Below are 21,405 nucleotides of genomic sequence, written 5' to 3' on the forward strand. Positions count from 1 at the left end.
GAACGAAGGAAACGGAAAATTTAAGGAAATAAAAATATTTTTAAGATGTGGAATAAATCGAAACTATCGAGAAAATGCGACGAGGAAGGTGAAGAAAGAGGACGAGGTGAAGAAAAGTAAGACGAAGAGGGTATAAAAAAGAAAGGAGAATATAAAAAAGGGAGAAGAAGAAGAAAGAGTCAAAGAAGATAAAAAAGAAGAAAAAGAAGAAAGAGTCAAAGAAGATAAAAAAGGAGAAAAAGAAGAAAGAGTCAAAGAAGATAAAAAAGGAGAAAGAGTCAAAGAAGAAGAAGAAAGCATAAAGAGGCTATTAGAAATAAGAAAAAAGATGCTAAAAAATAATAAATAATCTATGAAGAAAGAGATGAAGAAAGTACAAAAAATACTAAAAATGTAAAAGCGAAACAGAGACTAAAAAGAAGTAAAAGTGAATAAATGAAGAAAAGAAATAAAAGGAGAAAAAAAACCTGAGGAGAAAGAATAAAATTTCCAGGACAAATGAAATGAAAAAAAAATTAAATGAATTTAATTCGAAGAAGAGTAAATACTAAAAAAAAGAAAAAGAAGAAGATGTAGCAGAGGAAGATGAAAAAAAATGAAACACTTCTTGATGAAAAAAAAATTCTTTGATGAAAATGAAAAAAAACGGAATTAAACTTGAAGAAAGTTGAGAAAAAGAAAAAATTCGAAATATAACAAAGTTATATTTGCTCAAAAATAACATCGATCCATTTGACGAGAAACAAAATATGTTTTAAGATATGAAATCTTAAAAATAAAATTCGAGAAAAATATATATCCAGTGTTTCACAAACAAAATTCGTTAGTGACGCTTTAATAAAGGCAGCAACAGCAAAAAGCAATAAAAAAGGATTTTTTTTTTTAAATAAAACAACAGTAAAAAAGTTTTTAAAATATATCGACAATACTATATCTAGTTAAAAAAATATATCAACAATAGGAAAATTAAAACAACAAGAATAGAAATGTTAAAAAGTATAACAATAGAAAAGTGAAGAAATATAATAGAAACGATAAAAAATTCAACAATAAAAACAAAACGTAAATCAACAGTAAAAACAACAAAATAAATCAACAATAAAACAACAAAAGCTCGAAAAAAAGAAAAATCACCGACTCACACTGCCTTTGCAATCGTTTCACAAAACAGGTAAAAAAAAATTTGTTTAAATATGGGAAAGTTGCAGTACGAAAAAAAAAACAAGTCGAACAAGACTGAGAGAGCGTCTGAATTTCAGAGACTGCTCAAATAATAATTTTCATTAATTGAACCGTGAGCATTTTTTACAGAAAGAAAAAGAAAAAATCCATCATTTTTTTTTCTCTCACGACATAAAGGTGGTGGGTCTTCAGACTTAAAAAGAAAATGTTGTTTCTTGAATTCAGAAAAAAAAAATTACAAACAAACAACATTTTATTTGCTCTCCTTAGAGTAATTATTATTTTAGAGAAATTTTATTTTACTTTCTAAGAGGAAAAAAAAAAATGGTGTAGCTATTATGATTCACATTTTCCTGTGAGATGGTAACGTCGCCGTCGTTTTATTGTTATTTAAAGAAAAAGAAATTTAGAGAAAAAAGAATCTAAAATTTAAGCAATTAAATAAGAATTACTAACTATTTGTTATTACGGTTTTATTATTATTAATATTTAGTATTAATAATAGTATTATTAGTAATAATATTGACATAATTGTTAAATTTACTTTTTATTATTATTATTATTATTATTATTATTATTAACTATAATAATTATTAATAATTTTATAATAAAATAATAGCAATTTTTTTTTAATAATTTATAATAATAATAATAATAATAATAATAGTAGTAATAGTAATAAAAATAAGGATAATATTAATAATGATGAAATAATTATAATTGTAATTATTGGTATTGTTATTATTATTATTTTTATTAATATTTTAATTTTAGTGTAATAATAAGCGCCAAATTGTTTAAGAATTTAAAAAAAATGTTAAACACTCACAGGGGAATCGTTACCGAAAGTTTAATTCATAATATTCAAAACTGCAATAATAATGCTCAACATATCTAGAAATAGTATTTTACGAAAATAATCTACCTCAAATAAAAAAAGTACAATGAACGAATCTGTTCAGAAACTTGGAAGACTGAGATACACTGAATCCAATGAATATAGACAATTATTATCCTCTTGTGGGAATAATTCCATTTTTTAATGATAATAACAATAGTAACAATAAAAATCATAATAAAAATAATAACAACAACAAAAATCATAATAAAAAAAAATAATAATAAATTTGAAAAATGGAACAAAAAATAGAAAAAAACCGATAAATTAAAATTTTTTTTATTTTTTGAATAAAAGTTTCTTTAATTTCAATTCAATGAAGAATTTTCTACACTATTAGTATTAAAAAATTAAATTTAAAGGAAATTTTAATTAATTTTATTAATAAAATTAATTAATTTTTATTTTGAATTTGAAATTTTTAAATTAAAATTAGTTTTCTTTCTAAACAATAAAAAAATAACCGTATAAGTGAAATTCCATTTATAATTTGGAAAAACAAGTGATTTTTAAATATAAACCAATAATTTTAATGATTCAAATAAAAAAAAAACATTAAATTGAATGAAAAATAAATTTAAAATTATATTTCAAAATCGAAATTAAAGAAAAAATGAAATAAATAATTGAATTTTTAAAATTAAAACAAAATTGAAATCAAATTTAAAATTTCTACTTTGAATTTGAAATTAATAATTGAATTTCGAAATTAAAAAATACAATTGAAATCAAATAAAAATCAATTAAAATTGAATTTCGAATTTAAAACTAAAAATTAAAATTAAAGAAAAAATGAAACTAATAATTTAATTTCGAAATTAAAAATGAAATTGAAGTCAAATTTAAAATTCCTACTTTGAAATTAAAATTAAAAAAAAAAATGAAATTAATAATTGAATTTCGAAATTAAAATACAATTGAAATCAAATAAAAATCAATTAATATTCAATTTCGAATCTAAAACTAAAAATTAAATTTCGAAATTAAAATCGAAAAAAGAAAGTTTTTTTTAATTTTCAATCCAAATTGTTTTTGACAATTTTTTGTTCGATTTTATTAAACAAATTAATGTTTTTCAATGTTTTTTAAAATATAATGACAATTTTATGTTTTTTTGTAGAGAAAAATAATTTTGAAACGATATTGTAAATATTTATTGTAAATTTTTATTTTGTAAATATTTGCAATTGACAATTTTTTATTGAATGTTTAATTAAAGTTTTTCTTCTAAACATTTTTTTTGTCGACAATTTACAATTTTTCCTAAAATAAGCAGCAATTTTTTTTTTAAAAATATACCTACAATGTTGTATTTACCAATTTGAAAAAAAAAAATTTACCAATTTTTACTAATAATGTTTGCAAAGAAGAATTTGTAATTTTTACAAAAAATTTTTTGTAAAAAAATTTTGATAGAATTTTTACCTCATTTATACAGTTGTAAATTTTTACAATTAATTTCTTTACCAAAAAAAATTGTTTAGAAGAAATGTAAAAATTGTTGAATGAAAGAAAAAAATTTTTTAAAAAATTTCAAAATGTTTAAAAAATTGCAAAAATTTATTTTCAAAATTTGCAAAAAAAATTTTTGATTTACACAAATACGGAAAATTTTGACCACAAAAAAATCGAATTTAAAAAATGGAATTACACCCCACGGTGAAATTGATCTTAAAAAGATATTTAAAAATTCTAGGAGTTAAAAAAAATTGTAAAAAGAGATTAATTTAAAAATTTTACAATTTTTCGATTTTTTTTTTTTTATTTTCTCCAATGAAATATCTTTTTATCGTCAATTTTTCTCATCTAGAGGAGAACAATAGACTTGTTATTATTTCTTTTTTCTAAACTGTTTAAATAGTTGAAGAAAAAAAGAAAACTACGATTACATTTGTATAGAAAAAGTACAAAAATGGATTATTCTGTTATATAGGAAATAAAAGGAAAAAAAATATAAATAGTAATATTTCACACAATTTTGATATGAAAAAGAAAGAGAAAAAAAATAGAATCAACAATTATATCATTAGCGATATCTTTTTTTTTTAATTAAATTTTCAGTTAATACATTTTATCGCATTATGTGTTATAGTTTAGAAAATGTATTCACTGAAGAATAATTAAAATTTATTAAAATCCGTGTAACGGTAAAAACTTTTTTTTTTAATTTTTAAGATATTTTTTTGAGAAACGTCCCATTTTACAAAAAAAAAAGTGTCGTTGTAGTTATTGTCATAATATTATAGTAATAAGATTGTTTTATGTGTTACATTTTAATCACACGGACAAAAAATAAATTACATAAAATTTTGCTGAGAGAAAAAGAATGTCGAAAATATTTTTTTTTTTATGTTAAATTTATCAGTGTGATTAAATTGTCATTTTTTAGACGTGCGGTTATCTTTTTGTTTTCTTTTATATAATTTTTTTTCTCACATGAAAATTTATATATGTATTAGAATATTTAAAAAAAAATAATAAAATCACAATTGTTTCTTTGTATAAGCATTTTTTTCGAAAAGAAAAATCATTTTTTCTTAGAGCAGATTTATTGAGAGAAAAAAAATCATCACGACATTATTGTTTAAGAAATCTTTGTATTTGCACTTTTTATAGTTGTATAAGAAAAAAAATCTAGTTTGTAAGAAAAATGCAGTTACGAAATTACGGGGCCTTTTAATTCCTAATTTTCGAAATCTTTTGTTGAAATATTTTTCAAAAAAAAAATTCCAACAAATTTTTCAGAAAAGAAAAAAAAATTGATTGAAATGAATAAAATAAATGAAATAAAAAAAAAAATGATCGAATAGTTTGAATAAAAAAATTTTAAATAATAAAAATAATAAAAATAATAATATAGAAGAAATGTCGAGGACAAAAGATTTCGATAATTAGTCGGTGTAAGAAATTGTTTATTTTACTTAACGCAAGTATATTATTTGTACTTAAGACTGAAATTTTTTCATCCTTACAGTTACCTTCATCACATATTATATTGTATAATAATTATAAGGATATATTTAATATTAAAATTTTAAGAGAATGATAAAAAAGAAAAATATAATTCACAAGTGTGCTATTTTCACAAAAAAAAATTTTTTTTTTCAAATTCTAAACTATTAAGTTGAGTGATTGCAATTTTATTGTGCAAAGTTTGTTATTCAATAAAGTATAATAAACAATACATTTGTCAATTACTTTTTAAAATTTTAATAAATCCTTCGATACAATCCATTTTTCTTTTAATTTTTAACCTAATTTTTCGAAAGAATTCAATTATTTTCTAAAATTCTACTAAGTTCTTCAAAAGAATTTAATTATTTTCTAAAAATTTCAATAAAATTCAATAATTAAATGTTTAATTTCAATTATTAAGAAACACGATTATTTTAAAAACTTGAAAGAAATTGTTCATAAAATTCAATTATTTTCAAAATTTTCAATTAAAATATTATTAAAAAAAACTCCATTATTTTAATAAAAAATTCAAAGAAATTCTTCAAAAGAATTTAATTAGAATTTTAAAAAATTGTAATAAAATTCTTTGCGAGAATTCAATTATTTTCATAAATATAATAAAATTCTTCGAAAAAGAATTCAATTATTCTCAAATTTTTTGATAAAATTGAAATTGAAAATATTAAGAAATATTTAAATTTTTTCATTATTTATTAAATTAAATATTATTTTTATTATTAAATTAAAATGTTTTTTTGTAATCCAAAAATTGTTTATTTGTAATCTTCCTCTTGCGGGTTTTGTTTTCCTGCGCATAAAAATTTGGCGCCAAACGAATTGAATATTTGTCAGAAACATAACCTAAAAATTGTGAATTATCAAAATAAACAAATGCTAGACAGATTTTGTTAGAATTTTTTTTTGAAGTAGTTTAATATATAGTTTAATCAAGATTATGAGTGTGAAGAACACAGCGGGTGAAAATTTAAAAAGTAATTATTTAGCAGCAATTCAAGAATTAGAGTTTTCGAAAGACGATGAAAATCATTTTAAAGCAATTGACATTGAACGAAGATGTCTTTTTATGAAATATTCCGTTGCACAAAAATTGTGAGTTTTCTTCTACTTTATAATTTCTTTATTTCTCCTCATTAATTATTAATTAATAATAATCTATTGTAACTAATACGAAATAAAGAAGTAATTAATGGAAACCAAATGCACTTCCGCACCAAAAGGCATAAGCCTTTTGGTCCGGAAGTGCATTTGGTTTACATCATTATTATAATTAATTTTTTCGTTGAATATGAAATAAAAAATAATTCAATTATTTAAAAATTAAATAAATTTTTTGAAAATAAATTAATTTTTACAGAGATTCGCAGGACACGGCGGCAGCAATATTATCCCCAAATCTCGAGAATATAGGTGAAAAAGTGGACAATATGAAAGGCATTAATAATTATTGGTCACAATTCAAGGAATTGAGCATTAAAACGGACAACGATCCGAAACAATGGAAATCAACATTAACAGAACCTCAAACAATGTTAAAGAATTTAAAACCCCTCTCTTGTCAAAAGGACAATCGACAATCGTGTGCAAAAAAGGAATTCAGCGATCGGCACATTGAAAAATTAATAGATTTATTACAAAATAAAAATTCCACGAGAAATCGAAAAATACCAAAAGTTGAGGAAAAAGCGGAGAGAAATGGCTTTGAATCAAGAAGCAATAATTTACCAACATCTTCAGAAACAAAACTCAATTTTGGAAGAATCAACAATGAGAAGAAATTAATTGCAGAGCGAAATTTTGAAATGAAACTGAACTCGAAGGCTGATAGTAATAGTAAATTTGTACCAAAGGTTCAAGTTAAGAAATCGTATTTTAATCAGAAAACAGAGAATAAAGTTGGAAAAAGTTGGTCGAGTGTACCGAAATATAATAATCGAAGGAATTTTCCACCTGAATCATCGTCGGAAGACGAAGTGAAATCGAATCCAATGAATGCGTTTAAAACGGCGAGAGTTGAATTAATGGAACAGGAGGCGAAGAAAAATGGACAGAAAAAAACGCTTGGAATTCATGGTAGAGGTGGTGCGGTTAATTCGAGATTTGTTTGTCCAATGAAAGCCGATGGCGATGAGGAAATGGAGAATGTACCGGAGGAATGTCAACATGAATTACTGAGGAACATTGAACCGAAAATGGTCGAGCAAATTAAGAACGAAATTATGTATTCGGGGACAAAGGTGACTTGGAACGATATTGCCGGTTTGGAGTACGCGAAGGGAGTTATTCAAGAGGTGGTGGTGATTCCAATGCTGAGACCTGAACTATTCACTGGATTGCGTCAACCACCGAAAGGAATTTTACTTTTTGGACCACCGGGAACGGGAAAAACGCTCATTGGAAAGTGCATCGCTTCGCAGAGCAAGTCAACGTTCTTCTCAATTTCCGCCAGTTCATTGACGTCCAAGTGGATTGGCGAGGGAGAAAAATTGGTAAAAAAACTAGCATTAAGGGCATAACTAGTCTACGTCCTGGATTTTTGTTTTATTCATCATTAAATATTAATATCATTTTTTAATTCATTTTTTTAACACTGGGAGACTCGTAACTGGCGTTTTGCTGTCCTGGATTTTTGTTTTATTCATCATTAAATATTAATACCATTTTTTGCTGGTCTTCCTGACGATTCTTGACCTTTTCTTCCAAAAAGACTGGGAGACTCGTAAGGGACCGTTCAAAAAATACGTAACGCTATTTTTCGGAAATTTGGACCATGTAACGCAATATTGTATACATTAGCGCCATTTTTTCTGCTGACTGTAACAAATAGCTTGAACCCCCCTCCCCCCAAAAAGCGTCACGTATTTTTTGAAGGCCCCTAACTGGCGTTTTGCTGTCCTGGTTTTTTGTTTTATTCATCATTAAATATTAATATATTTTTTTTTGCTGGTCTTACTGACGATTCTTGACTTTTTCTTTCAAAAGTACTGGAAGACTCGTAAGTGTCGTTTTTCTGTCTTGGATTTTTATTTTATTCATCATTAAATATTAATACCATTTTTTGCTGGTCTTCCTGACAATTCTTGACCTTATTTTCTAAAAACACTGGGAGATTAGTAAATGAACGCTTTGCTGTCCTGGATTTTTGTTTTATTCATCATTAAATACTAATACCTTTTTTTGCTGGTCTTTCTGACGTTTTTTGACCTTTTCTTCCAAAAAGACTGGGAAACTCGTAAGTGGCGTTTTGCTGTCCTGGATTTTTATTTTATTCATCATTAAATATTAATACCATTTTTTGCTGGTCTTCCGGACGATTCTTGACCTTATTTTTTAACAACACTGGGAGAATAGTAAATGAACTTTTTGCTGTCCTGGATATTTGTTTTATTCATCATTAAATACTACATAATACCTTTTTTGCTGGTCTTACTGACGATTCTTGACTTTTTCTTCCAGAAAGACTGAGAGACTCGTAACTGGCGTTTTGCTGTCCTGGATTTTTTTTATTCATCATTAAATACTAATACCATTTTTTGCTGGTCTTCCGGACAATTCTTGACCTTTTCTTCTAAAAAGGCAGGGAGCTTTCCTCCTTTTCTAACTCATGCATTGCGTTCGCAAAGCAGTTGTGCGTTGATCATTAAACTTTACTAGGAGTCCTGGGAGTGAAGGCATGAGCTGAAAGAATTAGAAAAGAGGTTAAAATAGGTAGACAGTGGTTATAAATACAAAAAAACAAGGGTTCTAGAACCCTACATAAGATAAAGTAATTAAAAAATAAAAATTTTTCACCAGGTTCGAGCACTATTCGCCGTAGCGCGCATCCATCAGCCCTCAGTAGTATTCATCGACGAAATTGATTCCCTCCTGTCTCAGAGATCAGAAACCGAACACGAGAGTTCAAGACGAATGAAAACGGAATTTTTGGTACAACTCGACGGTGCAGCAACGGGCGACAAGGATAAGATACTCGTCCTAGGAGCGACAAATCGTCCATATGAACTCGATGAGGCAGCACGTCGACGACTCGTTAAACGTCTTTATATTCCCCTACCCGAACTCGAGGCACGCGTACAAATTGTCGATAATCTTTTAAAAAATGAACGACACGAACTTACAAATGAGGACATTGAGGAAATTGGTCGACTCGCCGATGGCTATTCAGGAGCTGATGTGACAAATCTTTGTAAGGAGGCGAGTATGGGACCAATACGAAGTGTTCCAATTGATCAAATGGAAAATATTCGACCTGACGATATAAGAAAAATTACCATTGATGATTTTAAGAAAGCTCTAACTTTTGTTCGTCCCAGTGTATCGCAAGCTGATCTCGCCGTTTATCTCGATTGGGATAAAACTTATGGTTCAGGAACGGCTCAAAATACGTAAATTTGTATTTTTTTTTTAAATAAAGACTAAACTATTGAGTATTATTTTTTTACCCGTTGCCTAGAGAGCAAATAAAAGAATTTTGTAATAAAGTAGGTTGTAATATTTTTTCCTATTTTATTTCCCCCCCCTCCTCTCGAAGTTAGCGTTTGATTGTACTTTGGCCTTAACTTAGAGTGGGGATTGAGCTTAATGTGATGAAATGTCATACCATCTATATGTTTTGTGGTTAATGGTGATAATAATAAAGGCCAACGCAGAATTGATCTGTAACCGGAACCGCAATCGTAACCGTAAGCGTAAGAATGAGTTAGAGAAGGATAAACAATATACCTATCCTTCTTTAACTCATTCTTACGGTTACGCTTACGATGCGGTTCCGGTTAGAGATCTATTCTGCGTTGGCCTTAATAAAATAAATATAAGGTACATAAACGAGGTAAACTTTTGTATGAGAGAGAAGAAGATAGATACATCTTTCGTCCTTTTCTCTCCCATGTGAACGCAGAATAAAAATTTTTTTTAAATCGTGTGAATAGGACTTAAAGTGAATCATTAAGCTTCATTCATTTTCGAGATAATTGCCCCATTCCCGCACATTTGCATTTAAATACCTTCAAAACTCCCCTATTTATAATCATTTCATTGAAAAATCAAGAAAAATAAATGAATACCATCAATAATAGAATAATGAAATAATATTAAAGTTTTAAAGTTCAATTTTAAAAAAATCGAAGTTATTGTTAATTCTAGAAGAATATTCCCCACGCCAATTGGCTGAGACTTTTGTATTCTCTTCTCTGATTGGTCAGTATCAATATCCCTACACGTGCTCGAACAGGAAGTGCTTAAAATAGTTTCTAAACTAACCCTTTTAAATCCAAGCCTTCGAATCATAAACATCTCATGATCATTACTATGGATATTTTATAATAGAGAACATTTTATTTATATTTAAATAATAGTTTCTATTTTCATTTTGTTTCGTTAGTGTAGAAGGTTTTTCACACAAAAAGTCATCATCATGACAGAGAAAGGTTAGTAAAACTCTTTAAATTTCCATTTAAAGTTGTAATAGAAATTTTATTAGGTTTAATAGTTAGAGAACAAAGAGGTACTCAATACTTTTTAGCAATTATTCCTAGAGATATTTTTTTAAATTTCAATTATAATTTTTATGACAGTGAATCTCGGTGATTGAAAAATTTATAAAAATTAATTTTTTTCCAAAAAATTGTAATGTTTACGAATATAATTTTTACTATAAAAATAATAGAATTAAAAATAGTACCAAAAAAAGAAAATCATCAGTTTTTGCTAAGTAGAAAAATAAATTATTTTTTTCGATTTTTGGAAGACGTATAAAAGGTGGGAAAAAAATTGTTCTTTGTTAAAATATAGAAGAAAAATTTTAATATAATTATCTAATTTATAATAATAAAGGTACTTTTAAAATTATTTTTGTATAAACTAATTAATATTTTTAAAGGCATTTGTAAGAACATTTTGATATTTTTAATTTTTTAAAATATTTTTTTATTTGAAAAAGAAATTTTTTTTGTTTTTACTAATAAATTTGTATTTTTTGATTAATTTATTTTTATTATTTTACTTTCAGTGAATGATCGTTAATAATCAAAAAAATTTTTTAATTGGTAGATTTTTAAATTACTGAATATTATTTTACTAAAAGAAAGCAAAAAAAAAACACAAACTTGTTTTTGCATTAAAGATCATTAACTTCATTAGAAAACTTATTTATTTTTCAAATGCTAAAATTTTTTCAAAATAAATTTTCTATAAATTGACACTTTACTATTATTTTTATTTCAAATAATAAATTTGAATGTTTAAATAATTTTTTTTAATTGTTTTTCAGTATCAGTGAATAATCGTTGTTACGATGTAATAAACGATTTGAGCGACAGTGACAGTGGCGATGATTGGGATGAAAATGAAGAGACACAAATTATTTCGTGTCTATTTTGTACGCAGGAATACAATGATCGATCGGATGCCTTAAAACATCTTGAGGTCTGTCACGATTTCAGCTTACCAAACTTCAAGATAAAGCATGCCCTCGATATGTATTCTTACATAAAGCTGATCAATTTTATTAGAAAAAAGAATGTCTCTGCCTATGATCTCAATGCCCTCAACATTAAAATCTGGGACAGCGATGAATATTTAACTCCATTCATTCCAGACGATGCTTGGCTCATGTTCGGTAAACAAATTTTATTTATCTACTTTTTATATAAAATAACGTTATTTTTATAATATATTTACATATACTCTCACGATTTGAATTTGTAAAAATGTTTACTATTTTAAATTAGTGACTGAAAATTTACTTTTAAATTAGTAAATTTTACTAATAAATTAATAAAAATTATTATTTATTGGTCAAATTTACTAATTCAAACCTTAATTATTATTTATTTATTATAAGTTAAAATTATATTTTTGATTTTAGTTGAAAACACTTAAAAAATTGAAAAGGTTTTCAAATTAAAATTTTTGAAAATCTGAACTTTTCTTTTTTTTAACGAATTAATTTTTTTGAAAAAGTTTAATTGAATTTTTTAAAAATTATTTGAAGTTTTTATTTTCTAGTATAAATATTGAATTGAAAAATTTCCGAATAAATCGAAATTTCGTAAAATTGAATTGTAAACAAATAAAATTCTCAAAGAACTTATTCAAAAATTATTTAAAATAATTGATTAGAAGAAGAATTATAGTTAAAAATTTTAGAAAAGAATAATTGAATTGAAATTATGAAAATAATTTTGAAAAACAAAATTCATATTTTGGGCAACCTTGAAAAAGATTAATAACAATTTAAATCTGTTAATTTTGTAGACAAATAATTAAATACAAAAATAAACAAATAATAATGTAAAATTAATAAAAGTATTATTAATAAATTTTCCCTTTCAATGCAAGGAATTGGAGATTAAAAATTCGAATCTGTCTCTCTGTGCAGACATGGAGGAACTTGAGGAGAAAGTAACAAAACCCGCCGCATATCCGGTTAATTCTGAGAATGGCTGTGTAACTCTATCGGAAATTCATTTTGCCGAGCTCCAAAGAACAATACAATCACTCAAGGCCCAATTGGAGCAAAGAGAATTGGCTTGTCTCTCGGCAAAGCAGGTATATTTTTTTTTTTTTGCAATAATATCTTTTCTATTTTTATTATTTTTTTTTTTTCATTGAAAAAGCTTCTATTTTATCGAAAGAAGAAAAAAAATTCTACTTGTTTGAAAACTATGAAAACATAAAACTCTGACTAAAAAAAAATAATGGCGATAACAAAAATAAAAACAATAATATAATAATAATAATTTTAAATTTTTTATATTTATACTTGAAATAATGTGAAAACTAAAAAAGATGAAACTGCGATTTTTAAAAATAAAATAATGGAAATAAAAAAAAATAATATTAACAATAAAAGGAATAGTCCTTGTGTTACTTGTACATGACTTTAATGTATGAGTGTCGAAACGGACTGAAATTAAAATACCGAATTTCAAAGCCAGTATTTATGTTAATTTCCAAATGTAAGTACACGATAATCGGTAATAATATAAAAAATAATAAATATATAAATTTGTAGAGAGTAAATTTTGAATAAATTAAATTGTTTCAATGGAAAATGATCATGAAAAATTAATAAAAAAGAAAAAATGAAAATGAATTTTTGTGTTTCAGCAAATAGACGAAATGAGAGAACATGCACATCGTCTTGTTTTGGATGACGAACCACAGCCTTTAAAGGAGAGAAGCGTAAAAAGTGTCTCCTGTGATATTGACAAAGGTTATTTCAATACCTACAGTCATTTTGCCATTCATCATGAAATGTTAACGGTATTTATTCATTTTTATAAATTAATTTTATTTTTTATATTCTTATAAATTTTCAGGCCTTGGATTATTTATAACATTTTCAACTTTTTTCGACTATTTTAAAAAAATTGCGACTTTTTTCGACTTATTTTCAAAAATTACGACTTTTTCGACTTTTCTTTCGAATATTCCAATAATTTTTAAGTATAAAATGCAACTTATTCTCGAAATTTACAATTGAAAAGAGTTTCAATAAATAATTGAAATTTTGTCAAATTTAATTGAAAATAATTGATTTTTTTTTAAAGTGTTTTATACAAATTTTTCAAAAATCAACATTTGAAGAATATTAATTGCAAATTTTTGAAAATAATTGAAATTGAATTCCTAGTAAGAATTCAAATATTTTCAAATGATTTCCATAAAACTCAATTATTTCCTAAAATTTTTAATAATTTTTTCGAAACAATTTCAACTATTTTTATAAATATTAAATACTAAATAAATTTTTAAAATTTACAATAAAAAAAGAGTTTTAATAATTGAAATTTTGTAAAATTAAATTGAAAATAATTGATTTTTTTCAAAGTGTTTGATAATGAAAATTAGCTTCAAAAAAATTATATTAAAATATTTTTGATAAAAATATTTCTTAGAATTTTTTTGCAATTAAAATTCTTTAAAAAATTCAATTATTTTTTTAATAGAATTTACCAAATTTCAATTGTTTAGAAATTTTTCAATTCTTTATAATTGAAAAACAATTATCTTTTATAAATTATTTTTAAAATATTTTTGAAAAAATTAATTTTAAGAATTTCTTTATTATAATTTTTTGAAAATTAATAACTTAAAAAACATGGGTCAGTTTCATAAATAGTAAAATTTCCTCAGGAATTCAATTCTTTTTAAATATTTTAATAAAATTTTTCGCAATAATTGAATTATTTTCATAAATAATAAAATTCTTCTCAGGAATTCAATTATTTTTGAAAATTTTAATTAAATTCCTGTCAAAATTCTAATTATTTTAAATAATTTTTAAATTAAATTATTTTTAGAAGTCAAGAAAATAAAATATAAAATGAAATTTTTGTCAGTTTTATGAATTATCTAAAACGAGTTTTTTTGTTTGTTTGTCTTGTTTAATTTTTCGATAGCTACTTTTTGCTACTTTTTTAAAATTAATATTATCGAGTGCGAAGTTTGTTATTATTATAATTTTATATTAGTTATTAATTATTTTTATTACTTTTTTAATAGGACAAGGTCCGAACGGAAAGCTATCGTGATGCTCTATTAATGAATTCGCACACTTTCCATAATTGTTTGATGTTGGACGTTGGTTGTGGGACGGGAATTCTTTCCATGTTCGCTGCAAAATCTGGATGTCGAAAAGTCATCAGCATCGATCAATCGGAAATTATTTATCAAGCTATGGATATTGTCAGGTTCGAAGCAATTTTCTCTGAATTTTTTTTTTACATACAATACTTTTTTTTTACCTTCAATTTTGTATGTATATTAACAGGGAAAATAATCTCGACGATGTGATAACATTGAAGAAGGGACGATTAGAAGATATTGAATTAGATATTGACAAAGTTGACGCGATCGTCTCCGAGTGGATGGGATATTTTTTACTCTTCGAGGGAATGTTAGATACGGTCGTTTACGCCAGAGATCATTATCTTTCACCTGGGGGGAAACTTTTACCGAATCGATGTACTCTCAGCATAGTTGGAAGTGGAGATACCAGTAAGTCCTTTTTTTATTTACTATTTGTATTTATTATTTATATTTCTTATTTTTATTTACTATTTTTAATTACTATTTTTATATACTATTTTTATTTTACAATAAAATTTTCGGTATTGAATACCTGGATTGATATTTCAAAAAATTTTTTTTTTTAAAGAACGTTACGTGGATCTCGTGGATTATTGGTCGAATGTTTATGGATTTAAAATGAGTTGCATGAAAGCGGAAGTAATAAGAGAGGCGAGTATTGAAACTTGCAATCCTCAGGAATTGATAACTAGCGTTGCCCAACTTCAATCATTCGATCTTTACACCGTTGACACGAATTGCGTCAATTTTTCATCGCCATTCGAATTGACGGTGAAAAAAACCGGATCATTAACTGCCATTGTTGGATATTTCGATGTGTTCTTCGATTTGGACAATCCAATATCCTTTAGTACTGGACCACAATCAACTCCCACGCACTGGAAACAGACTGTCTTCTCCCTCAGCGAACCAATTAGTATATCTGAAGGTAAACTTTTCAATTTATTTATTTATTTTTTTTATTTATTCAATCTCTATTTATTTTTATTATTTTTATTTTTTTATCCCTATCTTCGGAATTCTATAATTAACCCCAAAGGAAAAAGATTTTCAATAATTTTTATATTTTTTCAATAAAAAATAAATTAAATTAAAAATATAAAAAATATATATATGTATAATAATAAATATATTTCTTTTTCAATTCAATGAAATTAATTAGAAATTTTAAAGAACTTAGATTTTTGAAAAATTCTATAAATTCAAATTCTTCTGAAATGAGTTAAATTTTTTTAATACATATAATCAATTATTAAAAATAATCGATCTATAGAAGAATTTTATTTAAAAAACAATAAAAAAGTAATTTAATTTTGGAGAAGTTACAAAATGAATGCAAAAAAAAATTCAATTATTTAAAAGAAAAATTTTAATAAAATTCTTGTCAAAATTTCAATTAACTTTATAAATAATAAAATTCATTGCAAAATTCACTTATTTTCAAAAGTAATAAAATTCTTTGCAGAAATTCAATTGTATTCAAGATTTTTTTTTAATTTTTCGTCAAAATTTTATAAGCTAATAAAATTCATCATAAAAATTTAATTACTTTCAAAAGTTCTGATAAAATTCTTTGCAAAATTCAATTATTTTTATAAATAACAATGTTCATGAAAAGAATTCAATTATTTTCAAAAATAATAAAATTCTTTAAAAAAATCTAATTATTTTTAAAAATTTTAATAAAATTCTTTTCCAAATTTCAATTATTTTAATAAATATCAAAATTCATGATAAGAATTCTACGCAAACAGTTAATTTGAAACTTTTGTAAATCTTAATTCCTATGGAAACATAATGATGATTAAATATTTATTTTAAATAAAACTATTGATGCTTTTGAATAATTTAACAATTTTTTAATTTTTTTTACTTTTAACAAATTTTAATTCGTTGTTTAGTATATTTTTTGTCCCTTCTAATTTTTATTTTCTATTGATAAAGGTATTAAACAGAAAAATTAATTAAAATTGTTTTATTCACAGGTGAGACAGTTAGTGGAAAATTAATTTGCCGAAGGCACGTTAAGGACATTCGCGGATTGATAATCACAATTCAGCTGAAAAACACCAGTCAGGTTTATCATTTAGATTAAAAATTAAAAGTTAAATAAGAAAAGTAATTTTAAGACACTTTCAATCACATTTAAACAGTTAAGAAATAGTGTCATTCAAATTTGAAATTATAACAATTCTCAGAGTTTTATTTTCCGGTACTTTAGTTATTGGAAATTTATTCTTTGACGATAATGTTATTGTTTCTGTAATATAATTTTTTTAAAAAATGAATTCATTAAATTATTAGTTTTTAAGTGAATTTATTAAGTTATTATTTTTTAACTGAATTAATTTCATTATTCATCAATTATGAATATATAATTAAAAATATTGTAATATATTCTTTAAATTTTTAGTATTCTTAATTAATTAATCCAGAAATGTAATTTTGGTACATTTTTCATTTTATACAGCAAATTTGCCATTTATCGTCATATTTAATTTTTGATTCTAAAATCAATGGATAAAAAATAAAATACAGATGATAAAAAATGAGAATTTAATTTCAAAATTGAATAGCCAAAAATGCTTCTGAATTTAGAAACTAAAAAAAAAAGTTTTTGATAGCTAATTTCTAGGCAAGTAGAATTTCCCAAGCTTGATAAATTTATGGAATTGCCACAAAAAATTATTTAAAATATTTTTCTAAGCTTCTTTTATTTATTTTACAAATATTATTTCCACAATTTTTAAAGCAATGCTTAAAACTCTCTTCCACTTTATGTGCCTTTAGATAATAATAATATTAATGAAACAAGAAAAAAAAATATATAAAAAAGCTTTGTACATAGAAAAACGCAACAAAATTAATCGTTGCACAAGCACAGGTTGTAAAAGCTTTTTTTTTCCAAGGAAAATGCACAATTTTACTCGCACTTAGAAATTTTTTGACGATCAACAAATTTATGTCCGTTGATCTTTAAAATAAAAAAATTTTTCGACAATTTTTCAAGACGATTAACAATCACAAGTTATTCTCGCACAAGTTAAAGTCGTCCTTTAAGGTAAATATAAATGGAAACAAAATAAAAAGAAAAGAAAAGTAAAAAAAAATAAAATAAATAAATAAAACTACAAAAAAAAAAAAGTATTCAACTTTGCGCATTTAGTAGATTGAAAACTTGAAGCGCTTGACCATTTTTTCTGCATTTAATCTAACAGAGCGAAATGTGATCGATGCTGAGACGATTTCTTGACAAATGTAAAAGAAAAGTTTTTTTTAATAATGGACCAAAAGGGACCGAATTTGAAAATTTACGCTTTATCGAATTTTTCGATAGTAAGGATTAATTTTCAAGAAATTGATTACTTTTTATAGTTATAATAAATTATTTTAAGTCAATTTAATTTAACTATTAGTGATTATGCATTTTTCTTAAAATGAAGTTTTTTTCTATTACAATTTTTTTCTGTTCTATTTTGAGTCGAATTTTACATTTTGACATTAACAGGGCTCGGATCGTCTTTGAGACTCAAAAAACAGTCGCTTTAGTTGCATAAATTTACAACAAAAGTAACGAAAAGTCGCAAAATTTTAATGAGGTATTTTTAACATTTTTTTTAAAAATTCTCTTTAAAATGTAAATTATTTTTATAAATAATAAAATTCTTCTCTGAAATTCAATTATTTAAAAGAAAAATTTTAATAAAATTCTTGTCAAAATTTCAATTACCTTTATAAATAATAAAATTCTTCTCTGAAATTCAATTATTTTCAAAAGTAATATAAACTTCTTCGCAGAAATTCAATTATATTCAAAATTTTTTCTTAATTTTTCGTCAAAATTTTATAAATAATAAAATTCATCATGGAAATTTAATTATTTTCAAAAGTTGTGATAAAATTCTTTGCAAAATTAAATTATCTTCAAAAATAAGAAAATTCTTCACAGAAATTCAATTATTTTCAAAAATTGTTTTTTTAAATTCTCCTCAAAATTTCAATTATGTTTAAAAATATCAAAATTCTTCTGCAAAATTCAATTACTTTTCAAACATTTTTTTTTAAAAATCTGTTCAAAATTTCAATTATTTTTGTGAAGAATAAAATTCTTCTCTGAAATTCAATTATTTGCAAAGAAATTTAATAAAATTCTTGTCAAAATTCAATTATTCTTATAAATAACAATATTTATCAGAAGAATTCAATTATTTTCAAAAATAATAAAATTCTTTAAAAAAACTCAATTATTTTTAGAAATTTTAATAAAATTCTTTTCCAAATTTCAATTATTTTAATAAATATCAAAATTCATGACAAGAATTTAATTCTTTTGAAAAGTAACAAAATCCTTTGCAGAAATTCAATTATTTTCCAAAATAATAAAATTCTTCTGAAAAATTCAATTACTTTTAATCATTTTTTAAAAAATCTGTTCAAAATTTCAATTATTTTCAAAAATGTTCATAAAATTCTTCACAAAATTTCAATTATCTTTAAAAATAAGAAAATTCTTCTTCCAAATTAAATTATTTTCAAAAATTTTAATAAAATTCTTTGTAAAATTTCAATTATTTTCAAAAGTTCTAATAAAATTCTTTGCAAAATTTAATTATCTTCAAAAGTAAGAAAATTCTTTGCAGAAATTCAATTATTTTCAGAATTTTTTTTTAAATTCTCCTCAAAATTTTAATTATCTTTAAAAATATCAAAATTCTTTTGCAAAATTTAATTACTTTTAAAACATTTAAAAAAAACTGTTCAAAATTTCAATTATCTTTATAAATAATAAGATTCTTCTCTGATATTCAATTATTTGCAAAGAATTTTAATAAAATTTTTGTCAAACTTTCAATTATCTTTATAAATTATAAAATTCATCCTAGAAATTCAATTGAATTCAATTTTTTTTTAAATTTCTCGTGAAAATTTTAATTATCTTCATAAATAATAAAATTCGCCATGGAATTTAATTATTTTCGAAAGTTCTGATAAAATTGTTTGCAAAATTCATTTATCTTCGAAAGTAAGAAAATTCTTACAAAATTCAATTAATTTTAATTTTCTTTGTAAATATCAAAATTCTTCTGCAAAATTCAATTACTTACTAATGTTTTATAAATTTCTTCCCAAACAATTCAATTATTTTCATAAAAAATAATTAAAAAAATTTTTTTTAGTCTTATAATATGAAACAATAATATTATCACTCGGTCATTTTTAATTATTATAAAACATGAAGAAATTGATCTATTTCTTTATGTTTTATAACAATTTTTTATATTTTTGTTTAATTTCAAAAAGGTTTGAATTTGAATCTTTTAAAGAATTTTAATTCCTATGGAAAAATAATAATGAAATATTTATTTAAAAAAGAAGTTATTGATGTTTTCGAAAAATTTTAAAGAAATTTGTAAATAAATTTTTTGATTTTTTTTTTGACATTTTTTTGATTAAAACTTTTTTCTTTAAAGTTTTAAAATTTTTTTAAATTTCAGTCGCATTTTACTAAAAAAAATCTTGAAAAAGTCGATAAGTTTGCATTTTTTCACAAAAAAAAGTCACATTTCCTTCTAAAAGTTGAAAAAAGTCGAAGAAGTCACACAATCCGAGCCCTGCATTTAGAGAAAGAAAGAAATTTTAAAAATTAATATTTTAAAATTAAGTTAAGACCATTCGAGTCTTGGGGATAGTTTCTAAAATTAATTATGGAACTTCTTAAATAAAAGTTTTTGAATTAAAGACAAGAATGTCTTTAAGTAGAAACTGAATTTCAGAGTTCGGATAAAAAAAAATAAAAAGTCATTAATGTTGTCAGTTGATATGATTTCATATTAAGATCTGACCAATCATTCTATTATAAAAAAAAACGAAGTAATGTAATGGGTATCGCATGTCTGGTTGGACGTCAATTGTAAAGTTTAATTTCCTACCAATTTCCATTCAATGTATAGTATTTTGACTATTATTTAGAAAAATAAATATAAAATGAAAATTTTTATAAAAAAAACGATGTAATGGATGGGGAATCGCATATCGGGTTGGACATCAATTGTGAAATCTAATTCCCTACGATTTTTCATACTTTTCGTTAAGAAAATAGATTACGCATTTGATTTTAAATCAAAGTTTACTATTATTGTTCATGTCTGTAAAAAAAATAATCACTAGATAAACTACCAGTGTCTCTGGTTTGACACTCTTCCCACATGCTGAGTATGTTTTTGGATAAAAGTATGAATTTTGCATCTTCCTGATGGGACTTCATTATTTACAAGATTGTGCCGCTTGAAAAATTCTGAAATACTGCAAGTTGTGTACCACACGCAGGTATCAGTAATTTTCGATTTTGGAAATAAATCGAATGACGGTTTTTGGTGTTTGATCAAGTATTTTTGAATTTTTTTCAAAATTAATGAAAATCTCTAGTAAATCGGTTACTTCTTGAAAATCCGTAAATAACTCTTTGACACTTGCCCACGGGAAGTCTTTTAAACGTCCACGACCTCCGGAAAAGTCGAGAGAAAAAGATTTTAAATTTAGTGCTTTCATGCCTCTGCAATTTTGGGCCTGGTACATATCCATTTAAATTTTCCGTGGGTAAAGCTCCAACTGGAAAGCTTCCTCTCGGAAGTGGGTTATACCCATCAAAAAACTGTCTCCTCGTTCGGTTAATTACTTTTCATTATTTCATGTCATATATAATGTCTCGATTATATTAGACAATTTCCTCAATCATTAATGTGATATTCATATTC

At 24.1% G+C, this 21,405-nt stretch overlaps 2 protein-coding genes across 2 annotated transcripts; both read left to right on the top strand.

Moving 5' to 3' along the window:
- Positions 1 to 5,882: 5,882 nt before the first annotated feature.
- LOC122509651 (fidgetin-like protein 1) lies at positions 5,883 to 9,537 on the top strand. Its single transcript, XM_043623857.1, has 3 exons — positions 5,883 to 6,148; positions 6,414 to 7,545; positions 8,852 to 9,537. Exons 1-3 carry the CDS (start codon positions 5,994 to 5,996, stop codon positions 9,443 to 9,445), a joined length of 1,881 nt encoding a protein of 626 aa, XP_043479792.1. The 5' UTR covers positions 5,883 to 5,993; the 3' UTR covers positions 9,446 to 9,537.
- Positions 9,538 to 10,305: 768 nt separating this feature from the next.
- On the top strand, positions 10,306 to 17,582 carry LOC122509582 (protein arginine N-methyltransferase 3). The gene is made up of 8 exons (XM_043623750.1): positions 10,306 to 10,482; positions 11,325 to 11,672; positions 12,435 to 12,604; positions 13,166 to 13,321; positions 14,564 to 14,751; positions 14,832 to 15,058; positions 15,219 to 15,578; positions 16,636 to 17,582. The coding sequence occupies exons 1-8, from the start codon at positions 10,470 to 10,472 to the stop codon at positions 16,743 to 16,745; spliced, it is 1,572 nt and encodes a 523-aa protein (XP_043479685.1). The 5' UTR covers positions 10,306 to 10,469; the 3' UTR covers positions 16,746 to 17,582.
- Positions 17,583 to 21,405: the final 3,823 nt, after the last annotated feature.

This window comes from Leptopilina heterotoma, unplaced genomic scaffold (genome assembly GCF_015476425.1).
Source record: "Leptopilina heterotoma isolate Lh14 unplaced genomic scaffold, ASM1547642v1 Lhet_61, whole genome shotgun sequence".
In the NCBI taxonomy this organism is placed as follows: Eukaryota; Metazoa; Arthropoda; class Insecta; order Hymenoptera; family Figitidae; genus Leptopilina; species Leptopilina heterotoma.

Excerpts from the sequence above, each read along its gene's own strand:
- LOC122509651 (XM_043623857.1), top strand. The coding sequence starts at position 5,994 with ATGAGTGTGAAGAACACAGCGGGTGAAAATTTAAAAAGTAATTATTTA. Across the intron at positions 6,149-6,413 it reads TATTCCGTTGCACAAAAATT|AGATTCGCAGGACACGGCGG; the intron begins GTGAGTTTTCTT and ends TAATTTTTACAG. Across the intron at positions 7,546-8,851 it reads TTGGCGAGGGAGAAAAATTG|GTTCGAGCACTATTCGCCGT; the intron begins GTAAAAAAACTA and ends ATTTTTCACCAG.
- LOC122509582 (XM_043623750.1), top strand. Across the intron at positions 14,752-14,831 it reads CAAGCTATGGATATTGTCAG|GGAAAATAATCTCGACGATG; the intron begins GTTCGAAGCAAT and ends GTATATTAACAG. Across the intron at positions 15,579-16,635 it reads ACCAATTAGTATATCTGAAG|GTGAGACAGTTAGTGGAAAA; the intron begins GTAAACTTTTCA and ends TTTTATTCACAG.